General features: G+C 47.3%; 1 protein-coding gene across 4 annotated transcripts in view; it reads right to left on the bottom strand.

Moving 5' to 3' along the window:
* Positions 1-19,010, bottom strand: part of TULP1 (TUB like protein 1) — a 767,520-nt gene that overhangs the window by 192,925 nt on the left and 555,585 nt on the right. For all 4 annotated transcript variants that reach the window (XM_069633446.1, XM_069633445.1, XM_069633447.1 and 1 more), the window contains one exon: positions 7,944-8,042. In XM_069633446.1, the coding sequence (XP_069489547.1) occupies positions 7,944-8,042 (99 nt within the window). The remainder of the gene's footprint in view (positions 1-7,943; positions 8,043-19,010) is intronic.

The following is a 19,010-nucleotide window of genomic DNA, read 5'->3' as shown; positions in this document are numbered from 1 at the left end:
TGCCCTCAGACCAGACACCCAGGCTTATGACACCCGGTCACCAGGTCAAAAGTAACAGTGCACTGATGTATTGGTGAAGCTTCACATTGCATGTTGTTTTTACGGTCTCCTATTCTTTCTTAAAGTAACTTATTGTAGGATTTACAGGACAACTGGAATTGTCTAAAGGATGAGTGTTTGTGTGTGTGTGGCCACAAGGGCAAAATGCTAGTGCAGCCATCAATCAACGACAATGGCCGAACCTGGCCTGGCAGCTCCACCCCGACGAGCCCAGCTGACCCATCCACCTCACGTTGACACCATGCGGATGTCCACCAATCCTGGAGCGGCTCATCACTGCATCCTCTATAGCATAGTCGACGCCACCCAATCCCTGAGACTATGTGCCTCCTATAGCGTGTAGGACTTGTGATGTGATTTTGTAATAAATATGACTGTCTTTGCTATTGTCAGACAGAGTGCTCTCGGAGCTTGCAGAGTGCTTTGCATGCCCTATTCTGATTAGATAAAATCCCTTTACATTCACCCGCACTTGGTCTTGGTCTCATTCCCGCCTGGGGTGTGTCCTTTATTGCCTCTCATTGCGGGGAGGGTACTGCCTTTTGGGGACGCTTGCTTTCACTGTGGAAGTCCACCACAGAAGATCCTGCCGAACCTTGTTTGGAATCTGAAGGAGATCCGTCATTTGACTTGAGAACTGGGACCATTGAGTCTTTAGAGCCCATTGAAGGGATCTCATCCTCCGGCGAATTACGAAACTCAGGTATTTTCTGTGCTTGAGATGGATTGGCACATGAAAATAAGCATCCACGAGGTCCAATGACACCAACCAATCCTGAAGCTGAAGGGCCTGAAGGATCTGAGAAAGAGTGACTATCTTGAACTTGTCCTTCCTGAGGAACTTGTTCAAACTTCTTAAGTCCAAGATGGGTCTCAGTCCTCTGTCCGTTTTGGGAACCAACAAATATGGGGAGTACCATCCCTTGTTCCTTTCTGCTACAGGTACTGGTTCTATAGCACCTTTCTCCAGCAGAGTTAAGACTTCCTGCTGTAGGAGCAGATCTGGAAACTTCAAAGAGTGTATCCCTGGTGGATTGCTTTGAGGTTGCGTTAGAAAAGGAAGGCAGTAACCTTGGGCTATTATTTCTGGCGCCCAAACATCTGAAGTAATGGCTCGCCATTCTTGCAGATGCTGTGAGAGCCTGCCTCCCACAGGTGTCTTGTGTTGCAAGTCCTCAAAGTGGTTTGTGGAGGTTGCTGCGGCCGCTGATGGTAAAGAGGCTGCAGCTGGGGCTGGCTTTGCACGTTTTCCTCGTCCACCACGCGTGGCTTTTTTTCTGGCCTTTTTGACTGGCCATTCCTCTCGCCTTTCCATATGAGTAATAATGATAGGATCATCCCCTCCTAGATTGTCCTGATGCACGAAAAGGCTGAGGTTGCCTAATAGCAGCTCCTAAAGATTTGGCAGCCGCTTTTGAGGTCTGCAACCTCTCAAGGCTCTCATCAGCCTTGTTGCCAAAAAGGTGAGACCCGTCAAAGGGCATGTTCAAAAGACGGTTTTGCACATCCGGCGCAAAACCCGACTTTCGCAACCACGCAAATCTGCGCATTACCGTGCTAGTAGCCATGGACCTGCTCACAATATTTGCAGTCTCCAACCCAGACTGAAGGGATTCCTGAATGGCCTCCTTTCCATCTCTAACAATGGCTAGTAATCCTTCCCTTTCATCCCCTTCTGGTATGTACTCCACTGCCATTGCAATGCACTCCCACAGAGTGTATGAAAATGTTGCCAGGCACACGTGGAGTTGGCTGATTTTAACGCCGTACTCCCAGCTGAAAATACCTTGCGCGCCCAACCATCCACACACTTGTCGGACCTATCCGGAGGGATGGAAGGGTACGCCACCTTATCTGAAGCTGTGGCTGCCTGGACCACCAGACTCTCAGGAGTAGGGTGTTTTGACAGATAGCTGGGAACGCTACTGGAAGGGCGGTATTTTGAAGTGAGGGACTTATTCACCGGGGGAATAGAGTCTGGGGTCTCCCAATTTTTGGCCACCCTATTTTGTAAGGCTACATGGAAGGGTAAAATTGGATCTTCGGTGGGACCATGATCCAATATAACGGTCAGATCATCCTGGATGAACTGAGTTGGTGGTCTAGTCCATCCTAAATATTCGACCACCTTTGTCATTAGTTGCCTGTATGAGGGATTGGCATGTTCCACTGGTTCTGGCCTGCCAAAATCTGTTTCAGGTGAAGTATCAATTCCACTTGCATTATGCAAGGTTTCCACCAGATCCCTCATCCTGCTTTACTCAGAAATCAGGCATTCTGGGACATTTGGGGTGCCATATTCCAGTCCAAAAGTCCTCCTCAGACCTCTCCTGTTCTTCAAAAATTGAAGTTAAGGATTTGAAATATTCTTTCCTTGGAAGAGGTTTAAAAACCTTTTCTGGGAGAGGTGTATCAGTGGAGCCTGAAGGCTTTACAGCCTTTGCAGCTTTTTCTTCTGCTGTTATTTTGACAGCTTCTGGCTGAATTGGAGCCTTTGGGACATTTGATGCTGAGGGGTACGGGGTCGACATCGACAAAGGTGTCGATGGCGCTGACGAAATAGTGGTCGTCGACGGAGCTGGCTTCGAGGGCGTCGAGTCGCTCTTCGAAGGCTCACCCTTGTAGGTGTGTCGGGTTCCGGACGGCGTCGGTGACCTCGAACGGTGGACTTGACTTGAGCTGTCTTTTTCTCTCAGCGTCCTGGAGGGTTCCCGATCCTTTCTCCTTTGATCACCCAGGCTCGAGGGGGCGCGAGTGTCGGAACAGTAACGCTCCCGGCCGGCTTCCGAAGAAGGCGCAAACTGAGGCTTAGCCTTTTCAAACACCTCCATCATTTTTATTCTAAATGCTTCCCATTCTTCAGAGGAAGAATGTTTTGTGGGGCATTTCATTCTTTTGGGGGATTCGTCCGAGGACGAGGTGGAAGGGGACCGGTGGTGTCTTTCCTTGGACTTTTTTGTCAAAGACAGAGAGTGGTGTGATCCACTTCGGGACCTAGACCGATGCTTTTGCATTTCGCGTTGAGGAGATTTCTCCTCACAGGACCTCGACTCGACGCTAGAGGCTTTTCGGTCGGGTTTTCAACTTACCTGCAGTTTTCCCTTCCTCTCTCACAAGGCCTTCCCTGTTATTGCCTGACACTTCGTACAGGCCTCCATGTCGTGGCCTTCATCGAGGCACCACAGACATTCTCGGTGCGGGTCCGTGATGGACATTTTCGAACCGCAGGATTTACACTTTTTGAATCCCGAACGCGGGGTAGTCGCGTCAACGACATTATTGAATATCTTCTTCAGTAACTGCATCACAGAACTACTCGAGGCATGCCGAGTCCCCGAAGCAACACGTACTGTGGAAAAATGGAACTGAGACCAACAGGTGCCGCGCGTGCTACTTGTATACCCGATGATGTCACCCTCGACAGAGGCCTCCGAGGGACCTCGACACAACGACATCGACGCACGGCGCCCTCTGCCGAGAAAAAATTTCTGAAGTAGCTAAAGCTGGATGGAATACATCTAAGACGAGGAATACGTTGGAGGACATAATCCATTCGAAATAGGGTTAAAGTTAGGACAAGGTTAGGATTTGGATGAGGGTTGGGTTACGGTTTGGGTTGGGGGGTGTCCTTAGGGGCTGGAGGCGTTGGGGGGGTGCACCCCCCCATTAAATAATACACACTTAAACGTTACATGAAGCTGGCCAGTGCCAAAATACTTTGAAGTTGTCAGCACTGGACAGCTCCATGTAACGTTTTAACATGTAAAATAAATGCATGGAATGCTATCTTTTACATCTAAAAGTACATGTCCATCGAAACTTGTCCGTTCCTATATTCGATGGACAGGTTTCAATGGATATGCACTTCTAAATGTAAAAGATAGCAATTCGACGCATTTATATTCAATGCATTTCCTTCGATGGATTTCCTTTTCGATTAAAAGTTTTCGTTGAAAAGACCATAAACCATTTGATCCCTGGCCATCAGAAGTCCTACACCTGAGGGGCACAGATGCCCTCTCTCTCTCGCTTATGAGTCCAATTACAATCATTAACAGAGTATAAAAGGGAGGTTTGCCCAGAGGGTGGTCAGGGACAGGCAATGGGAACATGAGACAAAAGAGAGAAGTGGAGGAGAAGAGGGGTAGATTGGAGCAGCCCAGGGGATAGAAGGAGAGGGGGAGAGAAAGGAGAATAAACAAGAGAAAGAGACGGAGATGACAGAGTAGCTCAAAGGGGGGAGGAGGGGGAGAAGGAGGAACAACTTGGAGAAGTAGGAGAGGAGGAGGGAGAGAAAGGGGGAGCAAATACTTGGAGGGAGAAGAGGAGTACACAGTTCTTCACAACCTAGGGCCGGAATGTGATCCTAAGCAGGCGGAGAATAGAAAGGTCACAGAACAGAGATAAGCTAGTGACAAGATTCTAGGGGTAGTCTGTCTGTTATCTGCTTTAGGCAGGGATGTCATTTGTGGGTTGCAACTACGGGCCACAGTTGCAACCACTGGGACTCCCTTGCTACTCCAATTTTTTTTTTATAAAAAGAATATAAAAAGAATAATTTTAAATTGTTTCCATTTTTGTTGCCTAAAAAAACATGGTGCTCCTGGTGTAGCGGGCCCTCCCGCGGTACGGTGGTTCCCGCCACACAGGGTATGGTGGGTCCCCGGCCCAGACCTCGCCCATCAGGGTGAAGGCTGGGCTGGGGAGGCACTCAGTAGTGGTTGTGGCTAACCGTGACATTTGGCACATGTCACAAGTCACGTTCAGCTCCAACCCCTTCTCCCTCAGCTTCTTTGCAGCTCACATACAGGAACCAGGAAGCTCTTGCAGCTTCCTGGAACCAGGAAGTTCTCGCAGCTTCCTTGTTCCTGTTTGTGAGCGTCACAGAGGAGCCGAGGGGGCCTGGAAGGACGGACCGAAGCTGCAAGGAAAAGGTAAGAAGGCTTTTTTGTGTAATCTGATGTGTGTTTTGCATGTGTGAAGTGCCTGTCAGATGTATGTGTGTGAAAGGTGGTGGAATGAGAAGTGATGTGTGTGTGTGAATGTTCTTGGTGGGTGGGTGTGTGCCTGTGTAGAGAATGCAATGAGTGGGTGGAAGAGAAGGTGTGAGTGACTGGTGGGTGGATGAGAAGTGAAGTGATGTGTGTTTTTGAATGCTCTGGGTGGGTGTGTGCCGGTGTAGAGAAAGCAATGAGTGGTTGGAAGAGAAGGTGTGAGTGACTGGTGGGTGAATGAGAAGTGATGTAATGTGTGTTTATGAGTGTTCTGGGTGGGTGGGTGCCTGTGTAGAGAATGTAATGAGTGGATGCAAGAGAAAGTGTGAGTGACTGGTGGGTGAATGATAAGTGAGGTTTTGAATGTTGAGGGTGGGTGGGTGGGTGGGTCGGTGTGTGCCTGTGTAGACAATGCAATGAGTGAATGTAGGAGAAGGTGTGAGTGACTGGTGGATGAATGAGAAGTGATGTGTGTTTTTGAATGTTTTATGGAGGGTGAGTGTGTTCATGTGTGGAGAATGCAATGAGTGAATATAAGAGATGTCGTGAGTGACTGGTGGGTGAATGAGAAGTGATGTGATGTTATGTGTGTTTTTGAATGTTCTGGGTGTGCGCCTGTGTAGAGAAAGCAACAAGTGGATTTAATAGAAGATGTGAGTGACTGGTGGGTGAATGAGAAGTGACGTGATGTGTGTTTTTTTTAATTTCTGGGTGGATGGGTGTGTGCCTTTGTAGCGAATGCAATGAGTGCAGGTAAGAGTATGTGTGTGTGAATGACTGGTGGGGGAATGAGCATACATGTGGTAGTGTGTGTTTGAATGTTCTGGGTGCGGTTTGGTGTGTGCCTTTGTGTTGAATCCAGTGTGAGCGAGTGCGAGAGGTCATGAATGGGTGAGTGACCAGTGGGTGGAAGGGGATGCATGTGTGAATAAAGCCGTGGGAGACTAGGGATTTTTACCAAATGCTTTATTAATTTTGCATGTTTTACTGGTATAGTTGGGCAAAGACAAGTTCATGTGGGCCATTCCCTGGTTAGACTGGCATTTTGGTGCAGTCAGTCTAGCCATTGCTTACTGTGGCATGACATTTATTACTCAGCATCTTTAAAAAAGCAAGCATGATAAGTAGTGTTATCTCGCTAGACTGATGTTTTGGCGTAGCGGCCTGTATATTCTTCACCGTAGCATGACTTCACATACTTGTTGTAAATATTTACACCCTCCAAAAAAACAACTCACCATCCACCACTGGTGGCTGGTATATTTGTGGACCAGACACCGCCCCTTCTCTCTATGTTATGTTAAAGATTTAAGCTTTGATTAAAAAGCATATTTACTTCTTTCACTTGCAGTATTGCATGCCCCTGCAATGGCATAATCATCATGGACATTCCGCACACTTGGTGGTCTGGTCCGGGGTGTGGCGTGCCCTCTGCTTTGTTAAGGAGCTTGGTCGGGGGGGCCCACAGCATGACTCGCAGGGGAGCTGCCAAATGTTGTGCTACGCCGTTGGGCACCACTGGGTCTGAAAAAGGGGTAGTGGGCAGTGCGCGCATTGAAGTCTGCCAGTGAGTCCCCGGGTGAGAAGCAACTTGTGGGCGTTTTCAATTTTAAATAACTGTGTGCTGCTATGAATTAATGTGTGCAGCAATTATATTACATGAAATGGTGTTTTTTAAGTCCTCTGGCACCCAGTATTACGCTTAGATAATAAAAACAATTGGGGGTCTTGGGTATATTGAAAGAAACTTTCCTAGGTATTATACTCCCGCAAAGATAACATTATCAGGTGCACTCCCCTCTGTGCATGCATACTAGTCTAATAGGTTTCTTCTATCGTAGTGGTCGCTGAATCTTATATACATTTATAACCAGGGAATTTTGTTGATACTAAATCCTGGTCAATTATTTAATTTTCAGGCCTCATTTTTCTCCTGGTTAAACAGCAGACCTCCCCAGGTCAGTGCTTTTTTGGCCTGTTTACCACAGCAACGCCATAGATAACACGTACTTCTGTGTCAATTGATCTATATATGTTTCATACACTAGCTGTAGCCTGCGTTACAGATTTTGGTTACCCTCGTAGAAACATTACATTATGTATGTTTTACATATAGACCCCACTTCAAATCTGGAAAATGGCATTCCCCAAATGTGTAATTGTGGACAAATCATGCCCCCCTCTGTGCCTCGGTTCGTATATCTGGCAGAAATGAGAGCACCTGGAAACACGGGGGCTAGATGCATCTAAAAATTCTGAAGGCCGTTTGCCATCACTTCCTGTGATTTTATTTGGGGTGGGGTCAAATCACATCACTTCCTGTGAGGTAATCAGGGGTCAAATGTTGTGTGATGTCAATTCCACTATCCCCGGCATTTTAGTGAAATTACCTCCCTGGTTGTAAGTTCAGATAAACCTATTTGCCAGACTGAACAAGAAGAACACCTTGAAGTACCCTGGTTTCCGCCTCTTCGAGCAGTGTCTGACGCCTGACCCCTGTTGAACGACCTATGGTATCAGGTTGATGGTGTCTGGTAGAAGAGGCCCGGAGGACCAATTCTAGTCAGTCCAAAGTATTTTGCGAATTACCCCTTGAATCCACAGCCAAGACTTCTAAAAGTACAAATGCATTTTGCATTGACCGATGAAATTATTTTAGTCATTAGACATCCCTTTTTACACCCACAGTTTAGCCATTTACGTTCCCGTAACTGCAACCTCTTGCAACCCTGAACTATTCCCATTTGGTCCCCATGCTATGCCCCTTACCATTTAGAAACCCTTTTTCATTCTGGTGCCAGCTGCCATGAAATGTTGGGGATGAGAGATTAGCACATACAGGAGTGAGACCAGCATTTAAGTGTTTTCTTGGTTCTCCTATGTACTTACATTACGAGGCCGAATCGGGACCCTCTCGCAGTCAGAATTCATTCCAGGGATTAACACTGTCATCTTTCGCGGACCCTTAAACCCTAAAACATTTGTCTCCTGCAACAGAAAGTGAAGATGTGTCAGTGTGTTTGTCCAATATTCATTCCATCAGCAATCATCAATTGTGGGCATTTGCTGATCTTGGGTTTTCTGTTGAGGACTAAAGGAGGTAGTGCTGTTAACTCATACAGGTCTAGTTCACTGTAGACTTTACCTGGCCCTTCCACACATGCCTCCCATTGCCACAGCCTCTTGATTAGCCACTGTTCAATGCTTTTGTCTACAACAAAAAAGTAGACTGTGTCTTAAAACGGTCTCATCTGTTCTAAACTCCCAACATACCCCACGCTAGTGCCCAAAGTAACCCACTTTCAACTCTTCAGGCAAGTCTTTGCTGAAAGAAAACGGTCCTTTCACAGAGTAACTAATCTCTAAACCACGCCCACCCACTACTGACCGCCATTACTCATGGTTAAAGGAAGGTTCCCAAGTCTGTAAAGTTTCCTGCTCTCCATCTTCAACGCCTTTCTGATATAGGGGTATTTCCAAAGCCTGGAATGTTGTAAGCATGGCCCCCCATGATGAAAACCCCTTACACATGACCACCCTCTCTAGCTAGCTCTTGGGGGAGACCAGGGTGCAAATGACCATCAAGATTCCCTCTAAATAGATGTATCTGTTAAGAGCAAACAGAGTACAAACTGCACATTGTTCCAACAAAATTGATAATTGTTATAACATCCCAATCAATGAAATGGATGAAGATATAGAGGCTACAAGTTCATCTATTATGAAGCAGAAAAAGAAGACAAATGATAACCACACTTTAGACTGTTTTCATTTTGTTTTAATGTTTGGTAAAACGCGTTATGCATCAAAATGGTTGTTTCCAAACATGCACAGTTAATGGGAGGGGATGGAACAAACCTTGATGAGCGTGGGGGAGTGTGGAAGAGGGGGGTGTAGGGATTGTGCGGTCACCGTAGGAACTGTAGGCACATTGAGACGGGAATGTTTTCGGTGATCTTCCGAACGTCAGACAATCTGGTTCTTGGAAGATGATGGAAGAAAGTTCCACAGCGAAACGCCTGAAATGTCTACCTGTATCAAATACATTTTTCCTACTGGGGTAAGTGTGACAAATGGCAACTGCTCTGTGAGAGTACAGGGATGAGTAGTGGCTAAAGCACCTACTCAGCCCAACACTACTACAAACTAGCATTGATCCCATTCTTGGGGCGATAGCTCAGGGGCAATAACACGTTCGCCTTGGAAGCAAGACGATGCAGAAGCAACACAGGTTCGATCCCTGGGTCCGCACCTGGAAACCTCTGGGCAATAAGAGCGTTATAAATAACCCATTACAATTACAATCATAAAGGTGAAACAGGCCCAACCTGCCAGTTATGAATCTTTCACCCTTTGAGGCAGCGCAGGCCGCGATCAGGACAGGCGTGAGTGAGCTGGTATATGAGCAATCCAAACGACAATAGTACTGACATACCAAAATAAAAGAATGCCCACCCTAGGTTTAATGAAAATAGGATCTTTAATTGTTAATACAAATGTGCATAACTTAATAAAAACACCACTGGGCCACCCCTCTATGGGAAAACGCAAAGAAGGCAGACTTTTAAAATAAAGGGGAACGCTATGTTGATAGACTTGGGTGCTCTGTGAAAGGTTTTAGCAGAAACATGTCTAAGTTTATGAATATGCCTTTTAAAATATAGAGAAGGGGGACTTGAAAGCCACTTGGGTCCTTTAAGCTGAACATGGGAGAATGGGCCACTTCATATACCTTTAGTTTTTGTCTTTCCAGGGCTCAAAATTGGTGAGACAGTCTTTTCTGTGCCAAACAGAGATCTGAGTGCTTTCGATGCCGGGCTGGGGTTGAGTCGGAGCGCAGCGGTGACAGGTTTCAACGATGCAGTATTGTTCGGTTGAAGCGGGGGTTTGTGGGTCGAAGACAATGCGGACGGCAGGCGGTGTCAAGTTGTCAATGCTGGAAGACTTAGCACCCTCAGAAGACTCAATGGCCTCCAGTGTGAAGAAACAGAGACTGACATTCGGCAATGAGTGGACTCGATTGACCCACAATGGCATTGGAGTTCTACAGCAGAGACGGCTTGAAGCTTGAAGAGGCAGGTAACCCGGCAGGAGTTGTCAGGCTAAGGATGCTAGAAGACTCGACGGGTGTTAGATGCAGCAACAGAGACAGCAGAGTTTCAGAAACTGTATTGAGCGAAACTCAGAGATGCAGAGGTGGTTGTGTGTCAAAATCAAAGATGACCCTGGTAGTTATCTTCCAGCAGCTTGGATGTCATTGAAGGTGCCCAAGCCAGAGCCAAGGTATTTTGGCAATTCAGGGAGAGTGAATGGTTGCTTACTCAGTCGCTCTCGGTCCTGCAGACACAGTCCATGGTGACAGGGCCATGGTGAGCCCTTTCTTCAGCCCTTCCCAACCAGGAGGGTATGCAGAGGGCTCTTGCAAGGTTCTGTCACCTCCAGTGACAAGGGTCCTGGGTATCAGTGCCTCAGTTGCAGTAAGCCTTGAAAAGCAGCAATTTTTAGGTAGGGGCTGCCTTTGAAGTACCAGTTGCCAGGCTGATTCCGCAGGCATTATTCCTGTTGCCTGGAGGATGTGACCATCCTTCTCAGAGGGGGAGGCTCTCTGTGTGGGACCCACATGGCTGTAGTCGGTTCAGCCAACTTGGTGTTCTAGGGTGACCTGAAATATGTATTTATTTCATTTGTATAGCGTGCAAACAGCCCTAAGGCAATGAGGCGCTGCAGCGAGTACATGTGGTTAGTTGGTGCATTCATACAAGGCAATCATGGTATGCAGTGATCATAATGAATCACAAAATAACAAATCCAATTACAACAAATCCAAAATAACAAATTCCAAAATAACGAATTTGGAAAAAAACAAAAAAGGGGTTGGGAGTGGAAAAAGTGGTTTTGGGGGTGGGGGAAGGTATTAGGAACAAAAAAAGGGGGGGGTGTTGGGGGAAGCCCCCCAAAACAACTAAAAAGGAATTTGTTATTTTGGTATTCGTTGTAATTGGATTAGTTATTTTCGATTCGATGGAATCACATGTAACCGGCAATTTGTGCATTATGTTACAGATACTGTATATATGGGAGCGAAGGAGCCCCCATGGCTTAGTTAGAGATAGTGCAAAAGCTGCGTTTTTGAGTGATTTTCGGAATACCCAGTAGGATTTCTCTGCTTTGAGAGATGGGGGAAGGGAGTTCCACTGTTTAGCTGCTAAGAAGGGAAAGCTAGAGCCACCTGCTTTGGTGCGTTTTACCTTGGGTGGGCGGAGGGAGGGGAGTAGGCGGTCAGTGTATGGTGTCCTGGTGGGTCTTGAAGAGCAGACCTTAGTTCGTTTTTGAGAGAGATAAGGGGGGCTGTGTTGGATAAGCACTTGTGGGTGATAGAGAGGGTTTTGAAGGTGATGTGAGCTTGGATTGGGAGCCAGTGTGCCTCCTTTCTGGCTTCACGAACAGTGTTCTCTTCTTGGGATGTTTACTGCTGCTTGAAGGGCGTTGTTTTGAATAGGTTGCAGCTTTTTTATATTGCTAGATGAGGTGCCTGCAAAGAGGACGTTGCAGCAGTCTAACTTGGAGCCAAGGGTGGCCCGAGCCTCAGTTGGGCAGCTGTTTCTGGTTCCATGTGTTAATATCCCCGCAAAAATATCGCCCTAGAAGAATGGCGCCAGATTTTTGCGGCAACATTAACCCATTGAATCTGCAGGGGACACCCCTGCAACCCCCATTTTATTTTAAAGGGAGCGGTGGACACCCCCACAAACCCTGCTCACATTTACCCCAAAAATGATATCCACTAATAATATCGCCATTGGCCGTTTCCAACAACCATATATATGGTGATATTTTTGGTGGGGATAATATTACCCGATACCCTGTTTCTAGAGAGGAAAGGTCGGGCAGCATTTAGGAATATTTGTTGCGTAGGCTGCTGACGAGTGTAGGGGAGGATTGGTCCAAAAGACCCCCCCTTGCCTACATCCCCTCCCCCGGTGAGAGCCATGGCTCATCAGGGGTCCCCTCCTTACCACCAGGGCCCAGGTGGTGGATGGCTCACCTGTTGAAGACATTGCCCAAACCTATTGAATTTAGCTAGGCCTCAGAAACCATTTTGTCTAATAAAGATGGTGTGAGCTCGGCGCACTACAGCGCGGCCCCCACCTTTGGATAGTTTCAATTATCCCTGTGGTCACAGCTCCCTGGCAGATCCGCTGTGAGCCCGTTCCCACGAGCAAGACGGACATGAGCTAGTGTAAGATACTAACACTGTAGCATTTCACCTTCCGCAGTGTATCACTGCTCCCAACATGACCCGGCCAGCAGAGCCTGGGTGGGAAAAAGAACTGTAAAATGGCCCTCGGAGAAAAGTAAAAGTTCCCAAATACTAATGCCAAAACTACCTGCGATAGGTGCAGTTTCTCCACAAAACTCTTTGATTAAGAAGACCTGTAAAATATATAAATATGGTAGAATGCATGTTTACATGGCATTAGCAATGAAGCACCCACACCACTACAGTTATGTACAAATAGTAGAAGCGTACCGGGGGGTTATTTGTTATGCGTATCATTGAAAAGTTTACACCCCACGGTCCCGCGCCATAACCAAACTAATGCTGCTAGAGTGCAAAGAGAGACAAATGCAACCATACTGAGGGCTCATGTGAAGGACGCGCGGGAATGCACCCTTCATGTGTGTATGTCCAAGCCCCTTATGTGCCACTACCGTCACGTACGGTGGCGAGTCGTTTTCTATTTGCTCCACCAACCTCACTACTACCTCACTTACTGCAAATGTATATGCATATAACAAAATGTTGTAGTTGTTAAAACATAGTGTACAAATAATGTGCTCGGACTGGCTATATTTGAGAGGCATTTAGCGAAGTTAAAATGTAAGCTTTGGAATGATTCAATGAGTATTGTATAGTATTCGGATGTTTATGATGCTTTCACCTAAAATCGGCAACACACGAGGAAGATACCTTTTGTGAAATATGTGCAAGGCCATTCCCCCTCCCTCCCTGCGAAGCCTGCCAGACGAGAGAGCAAAGGGCCGCGCCGCGCTGCTCCACCTCCCCCAACTAGGCTGGAGCCGCTTCAAAGATTTGTAGTTCCCCCTGCAGCACCCAAAGCCACGGCCCGCCACCTGCATTATTTACAGCCCAGCAGTAAACCTCCGCCTGAATACACAAATCCAGAGGCGCCCTCTCTTAAACCCCACAACCCACCGGATCACCTTAGGTTAATGGCCCCTGTAAAATTAGGACCCCCAATATTATGGCAACATTACAGCAACACATTCATAACGACTTCTAACAAGACAGGAGGACATGTACCGTCTGTCCCATGCCCTGAGACTCAGCCCCACGACCTATGGTACCCGGTCAACAGGACATTGGTAACCATGCAATGATGAATCACCATTAAACCCCTCTCAAGTCGCATTCCTCCTGTGTTGCATTAACCTGTAGCATAACCTGTTGGGAGATTTACTAAAGAGGATAATATTGCAAATGACTGAATGACTGCGGTGTGCATGGCCTAGGGCAAAGAAGTCAGGAAAAGACATTCATCTCTGACACTGGCCACAATGGCACAACAACACCGCCCAGATGGACCCAGCTGACCCGCCAGGCCCAGCCCAACCCACGAGGCTGACCAGTGACGTCCTCCAGCCAAGACCAACCACATCACAGCAGCACCTATAGCTAGTCGTCGCCACCCAATCCCATTGAACTTGTGCCCCCTATAGTGTGATGGTTTTGATGACGTTTTTTGTAAATATATACGCCTGTCTTTGCTATTGTCAGACAGAGCGCTCTCGGAGTTTGCAGAGTTCTTTGCATGCCCTATTCTGATTGATAAACTCCCATTTACGCTCACCCGCACTTGTCTTGGTCTTATTCCCATTCTGGGAGAGTCCATCATTGTCTCTCATTGCGGGGAGGATCGTGCTGGTTGGGGACGCTTGCCTTCAGTGGTGACCCCGAAAGCGTGATTATTATTTTCTCCCAACATATCCCTACCGTCCCCTTTGGCACGAAAATCTCCGGTCGAAAAGGGATACGCACTGTGCGCCGGCTCCGGGAGGCTGCCCGCCAACGGCGACTGGTACGCTCAGAAGTGCGCACTCAACAGAGAGAGGGTACGGGATCCCGGTTGAAAAATCCCCTTTGAGTACCGCTCGCCGGAGCCGGGGCTGACTGTTGAGCGTACGGCAACACTGCCTGGACGGACCCAGTTTCGGAGACTCTCGGTTCAAGACGAGCACGTGAGTATTGAGTGCGAGCGATCATAAAGGGAGTAGAAGAGGAAATTTAGGACAGGGAACGAGGCGGGGTAAAAAGGGGCACGTTGGGTCTACTAAGGACCATCTTAAACTTTCTTTGCTTTTTCTATGCATATGGCCATTAGGATTAAGAGGTGATTAAGAGATAAAAAGTGACGGGAACCTAGCTCCGAGAGGGGGTGGAAGGCGGCGCCGCATAGTGCTATCTTGACTAGTACTGAGAATATATGAAGAAGTGGAAAACAAGATAAAAGTGTCTGGCAAAGGGAGACACGGAAAATATATTAATGACTGCTATTCTTTCTATTCTTTTCTTTAGGGTTACGGGAAAAATAAAAGTGGGTCAGTACAAAACCAAAGAGATAGAGTAAGGAGACAGAGAGTTTTACACTAAAATTGAAGATCAAACCTATATATATATATATATATATACATATATCTGAATAAGACGGACAGGGACAGCCGGCCAGGGAGGAAAGGGAGGACAAATTGAACTGTGAATAGAGTGTTACAGAGGGGTGTGTGAACATCGTATGTGTCAGGAGATAATTTGGTGTAATGGGTGTGTAAAAATGGTCAGAAATGTATAGCCATTGAGTGGTCATGGTAAGTGTGACCAGACAAAATATCATAAGGACAAGAGTAATGTGGTGAAGTGAGTGTGTACCTTTCTGGTTTTTTGGGTTATCATTGTTGAGATTACTGACGGTTTGCTCTTGTACTGCTCCCCAAAGAGAACAGAATAGAGACTGTGCGCAGCCAATCTTATGGTGTTCAGGCGGAGGGAGGAACACGAAGGTCCCCACGATTCAGTAAGACATAAAATACACAAACTCACATGGTGATACGTTTGTATTGAGATATCGAGATACATAGAGATACACAAGTACCAGGTGGGCACAAGGTATGGGGGCAGAAACACCCTTATCACATATTTGCAAGAACCTACCTGGGTATGCGGAACGGATTAAGAAATATCGTGACCAATGGATCACAGAGTTGAAGGGAGAGGGGTTGCCTCAGATATGGCCCGAAGGGGGTTCATTTGACAAGAGTGTCCTAGACATGGTAGCCACATGCATTTGTTTGAAATACAAGGGTAAGCGGTTGCATAATAGGAGAGAAATATTGGACCTCTGGAGACTATTTGAAGAAATACCGCCACCTAAGGTAAAGGAATTAGGTCCTGACCTACCATCTACCACTGACAATCCGTTAATGATACAGAAAGATGATAAGGTATTGCCAGAGGAAGAGCCACTGATAGAAGTAACTAGGTTGTACCCAATACTAAACAAGCCAGTGCCCGCAGAGGGATACAGTGACCCGACTTATGTGCCCCCACAGACAACTATCACAACGCAAGGGCCAACAGCACCCCCTCCATACGAGAGTCATAGGGAGCGAGCTCAGGTGAGCACACCAAGGGTGGACATAGAAAAACTAACAAACGATCTAGAATCAAGGCTCTCCATAGCGAAAGACGAGCTCTCAAGGATAAAAAGTATATGTGAGCGGACCGCACTTAATGCAGCCAGATCAGAGCACGCATCTAGAGCGCAGAGCGAGGGTAGAACATTTGAAGAAGGGTGGAAAAAAGGCGAGATACTGTTCAGAATCCAGGAAGAACCAACCCGAATAATTGAACTAGAGACAAGAGAGGGATGTACTTATAATGAAGAGAGGCCTATAGGGGACAGGGAGGAGCTACTATGTGATATAAGGGATGATTTGGAGGAAAGTGACAGGTTGAGTATGGCAATGGGAGGGGGAAGCGAAGGGTTGGATGGTGCATGCTCAATGAGAACACTGGATGATGAGTGGACGGGGCGATTAAGGAACCGGGTGGGGAAAATGGCATCATTGGCAAAATCAGGAGTGAAGACGGGTACAGATACGACAACGGATGGAAAGTTGCAGCTCCCGCTAATACATAGGGGAGGAGGGAGGCCAAATTACATACCCTGGGCTCAGATGGATAAGGCCAACTTACTAAAGTTATTGCCCCCGTTATCCGGAGGGGCGAGCAAGTGGATATACGCCTTTGAGAAACTCACTGCCGGGGTACCCCTAGCAATAGGGGATGTGAAGAGCTTGCTTGTATCAGCAGTGGGGGATCAGGCTGACAGAGTATGGGTCAAGGCTGGTTTCCCAGGAATAACATTAGACTGCGATCGCCATGATGGGGCCTCCTTTAACACAGTGCGTGCAAGGGTGTGGGATGCCTTGCGGGAAACGTTTCCAGATACCCCAGACTTACAGTCAGTAATGCAGTGTACAATGAATGACGGGGAAGATGCTATGGATTACATTTTTCGGGTCCAAGAGATGTGGAGAGCAGAAACGGGCACGCCCTGGTATCAATCGACATCGTTATTTTACTTCATTATAAAAAGGGGGCTCCCAAAAGAGGTGCAAAAGGCGCTCGACAAGATAGCAGGTATTGAAGCGAAAGGATGGCCTGAGATTCAGAGCATAATAGTGCACCACTGCAAGCGAATAAAAGAAAGGGAGAAGGAGGTGGCGCAGAAAAGATTGGCAGATGAAGCGAAACTAGTGCAAACAAAGCTGGTGAAGGTCGCAGCAGCAGTAGCCGCGCTCCCACACAGCAGGGAGGGGGATGAGGAAGAGGAGGGGCTGGTAGCAATACAGGGAAGGATGGCAACTAATTGGGCAGGAGCAGGACAGCGGCAATGGAACGAGCAGGAGCAGGGCGGAGGTCCGCAGTGGCAAGAGTGGGCCCCTCGAGGGGGACGAGGTGGGTACAGGGGCCGAAGAGGAGGTGGACCGGGGTACAGGGGAATGGGAGGAAATGGATGGCAGGGTCTCAGAGGTGCGCAAGGGAGTTGTTGGAACTGCGGGAGGTGGGGACATTACTCTAGGGAGTGCAGAAGCAGACCAAGCAACGGATTTCCAGAGGCAGAACATTATGGCCATCCCCATCCGGGGAGCCCATATGGTATCCCAATGGGACAACAACAAAGAAACCCAGGCCAGGGTTACAATGAGCAACAACAGGGACACCAATACAGAACACAGAATCACCCACACAACAATGACACTATGCACCACACGCCAGGCAACCCTTTAGCGACAACAGCAAACGGAGCCCCAGCACCAGCCCCCTATAGTGGCGTGTCAGTGGTTTCAGGGAGCGTGTTCAACCAAGGGGGGGGCAATGAGACACCCCGCATAGGACAGCCCACAGAGAACACTTGCGTGTCCAGTTCTATCTACCACCTACGATGCAGCAGAGGAACCATTGGTAGGGGCGCAGATAGGAGACAAGCAGTTCATATTCATGGTGGATTCGGGAGCGGAGAAATCATGTATTAGGGAGGGCCGGTTCCCGTTATCTAACCAGAAGTTAGAGACGCAGGGGTTCTCTGGGGCTGTAATTGAAGTTCCTTACACAGAAGCATTGGATGTGACGGTAGGGGGTAAAACTGTAAAAACAACCTTACTGTATTATGAACATTCACTAATAAATTTACTAGGGAGGGATCTCCTTAGCAAACTCAATATGACGATATCATTCACTGAGAGAGGTATAGTGTGTTCAACACCAGGAATATGCCCATTACGTGTAATGCTGGTAGTAGAGGCTCACACAACCACACCAGAAATACGTGGTTTGCCAGTGGACGAGGGAATGTTTATTGAAGGACTAAAGACACTGGCCCTCATAATTCCTGAATTAAGAAGGATGGATTGGAGAATTCCGGCAGAGTTCCTCTTCCGCCCAATAGTGTACCCTGACACAGCACCAGGATCAGTGGTATCATTAGACTTGCACGCTGTACAGGTATCTGCGAAAAGGATCCCTGTGATTGGAATGGATATAGAAGGATGTGAGTGGCGTACAGTATTGTGTACCAATGCCAATATTGCCCTGAGAGACTTAACTTATGCAGCATCCCAAAAACGGCATCACATTTCACGGTGGTCGATTTGAAAAACGCATTTTTCTCCATCCCCCTGGCTGAAGAGAGCAGATACCTGACAGCATTTACACTAGGGGGGAAAAGATATGAACATTGCAGATTACCACAGGGATACTGTGAGAGCCCGAGCATATTCAACCGCATACTACATGAAGACTTAGGAAACTTATCAGTTGAGAGCACAATTATTCAGTACGTAGACGATTTACTCGTCTGTGCACACGGTGAAGAAGCATGCCGAAAAGATTCAATAACACTCCTGACCCTGTTGGCCAATAAGGGGTACAAAGTAGACAAGGAAAAGCTACAATATTGTCTGACAGAAGTTCTATACTTGGGACAGCTAATATCAAAAGATGGAAAAAGAATAATCCCAGACAGGGTAGAAGCAATAAGATCAGTAGGAGAACCCGCAACAGTGAAGGAGATGGAGAAATTCTTGGGAATGTGCAACTATTGCCGAGCATGGATATTAGATTATGCAGCATACACCAGACCCTTACTGAAAGCGCTCAAGGAGGCCCAACAGGAGAACAAGAAAATAGAATGGTCAGAAGAAATGAGCGCCTCTTTCAAATCGTTAAAAGAGTTGATTTCAAGCGCTCCAGTGCTTGCAAATCCTGATTATGGGCGCGAGTTTTACCTGTTCTCACACTGCAAGGGGACACTCATGACAGCTGTACTAACACAAAAGACGTCCCTAGGACACAAACCTTTGGCTTACTATAGTGGC

The sequence above is a fragment of the Ambystoma mexicanum genome, chromosome 13 (genome assembly GCF_040938575.1).
Source record: "Ambystoma mexicanum isolate Mex_15411 chromosome 13, UKY_AmexF1_1, whole genome shotgun sequence".
Classification (NCBI taxonomy): Eukaryota; Metazoa; Chordata; class Amphibia; order Caudata; family Ambystomatidae; genus Ambystoma; species Ambystoma mexicanum.
Note: the sequence above shows the minus strand (reverse complement) of the source record. Positions and strands in the feature narration are given on the sequence as shown.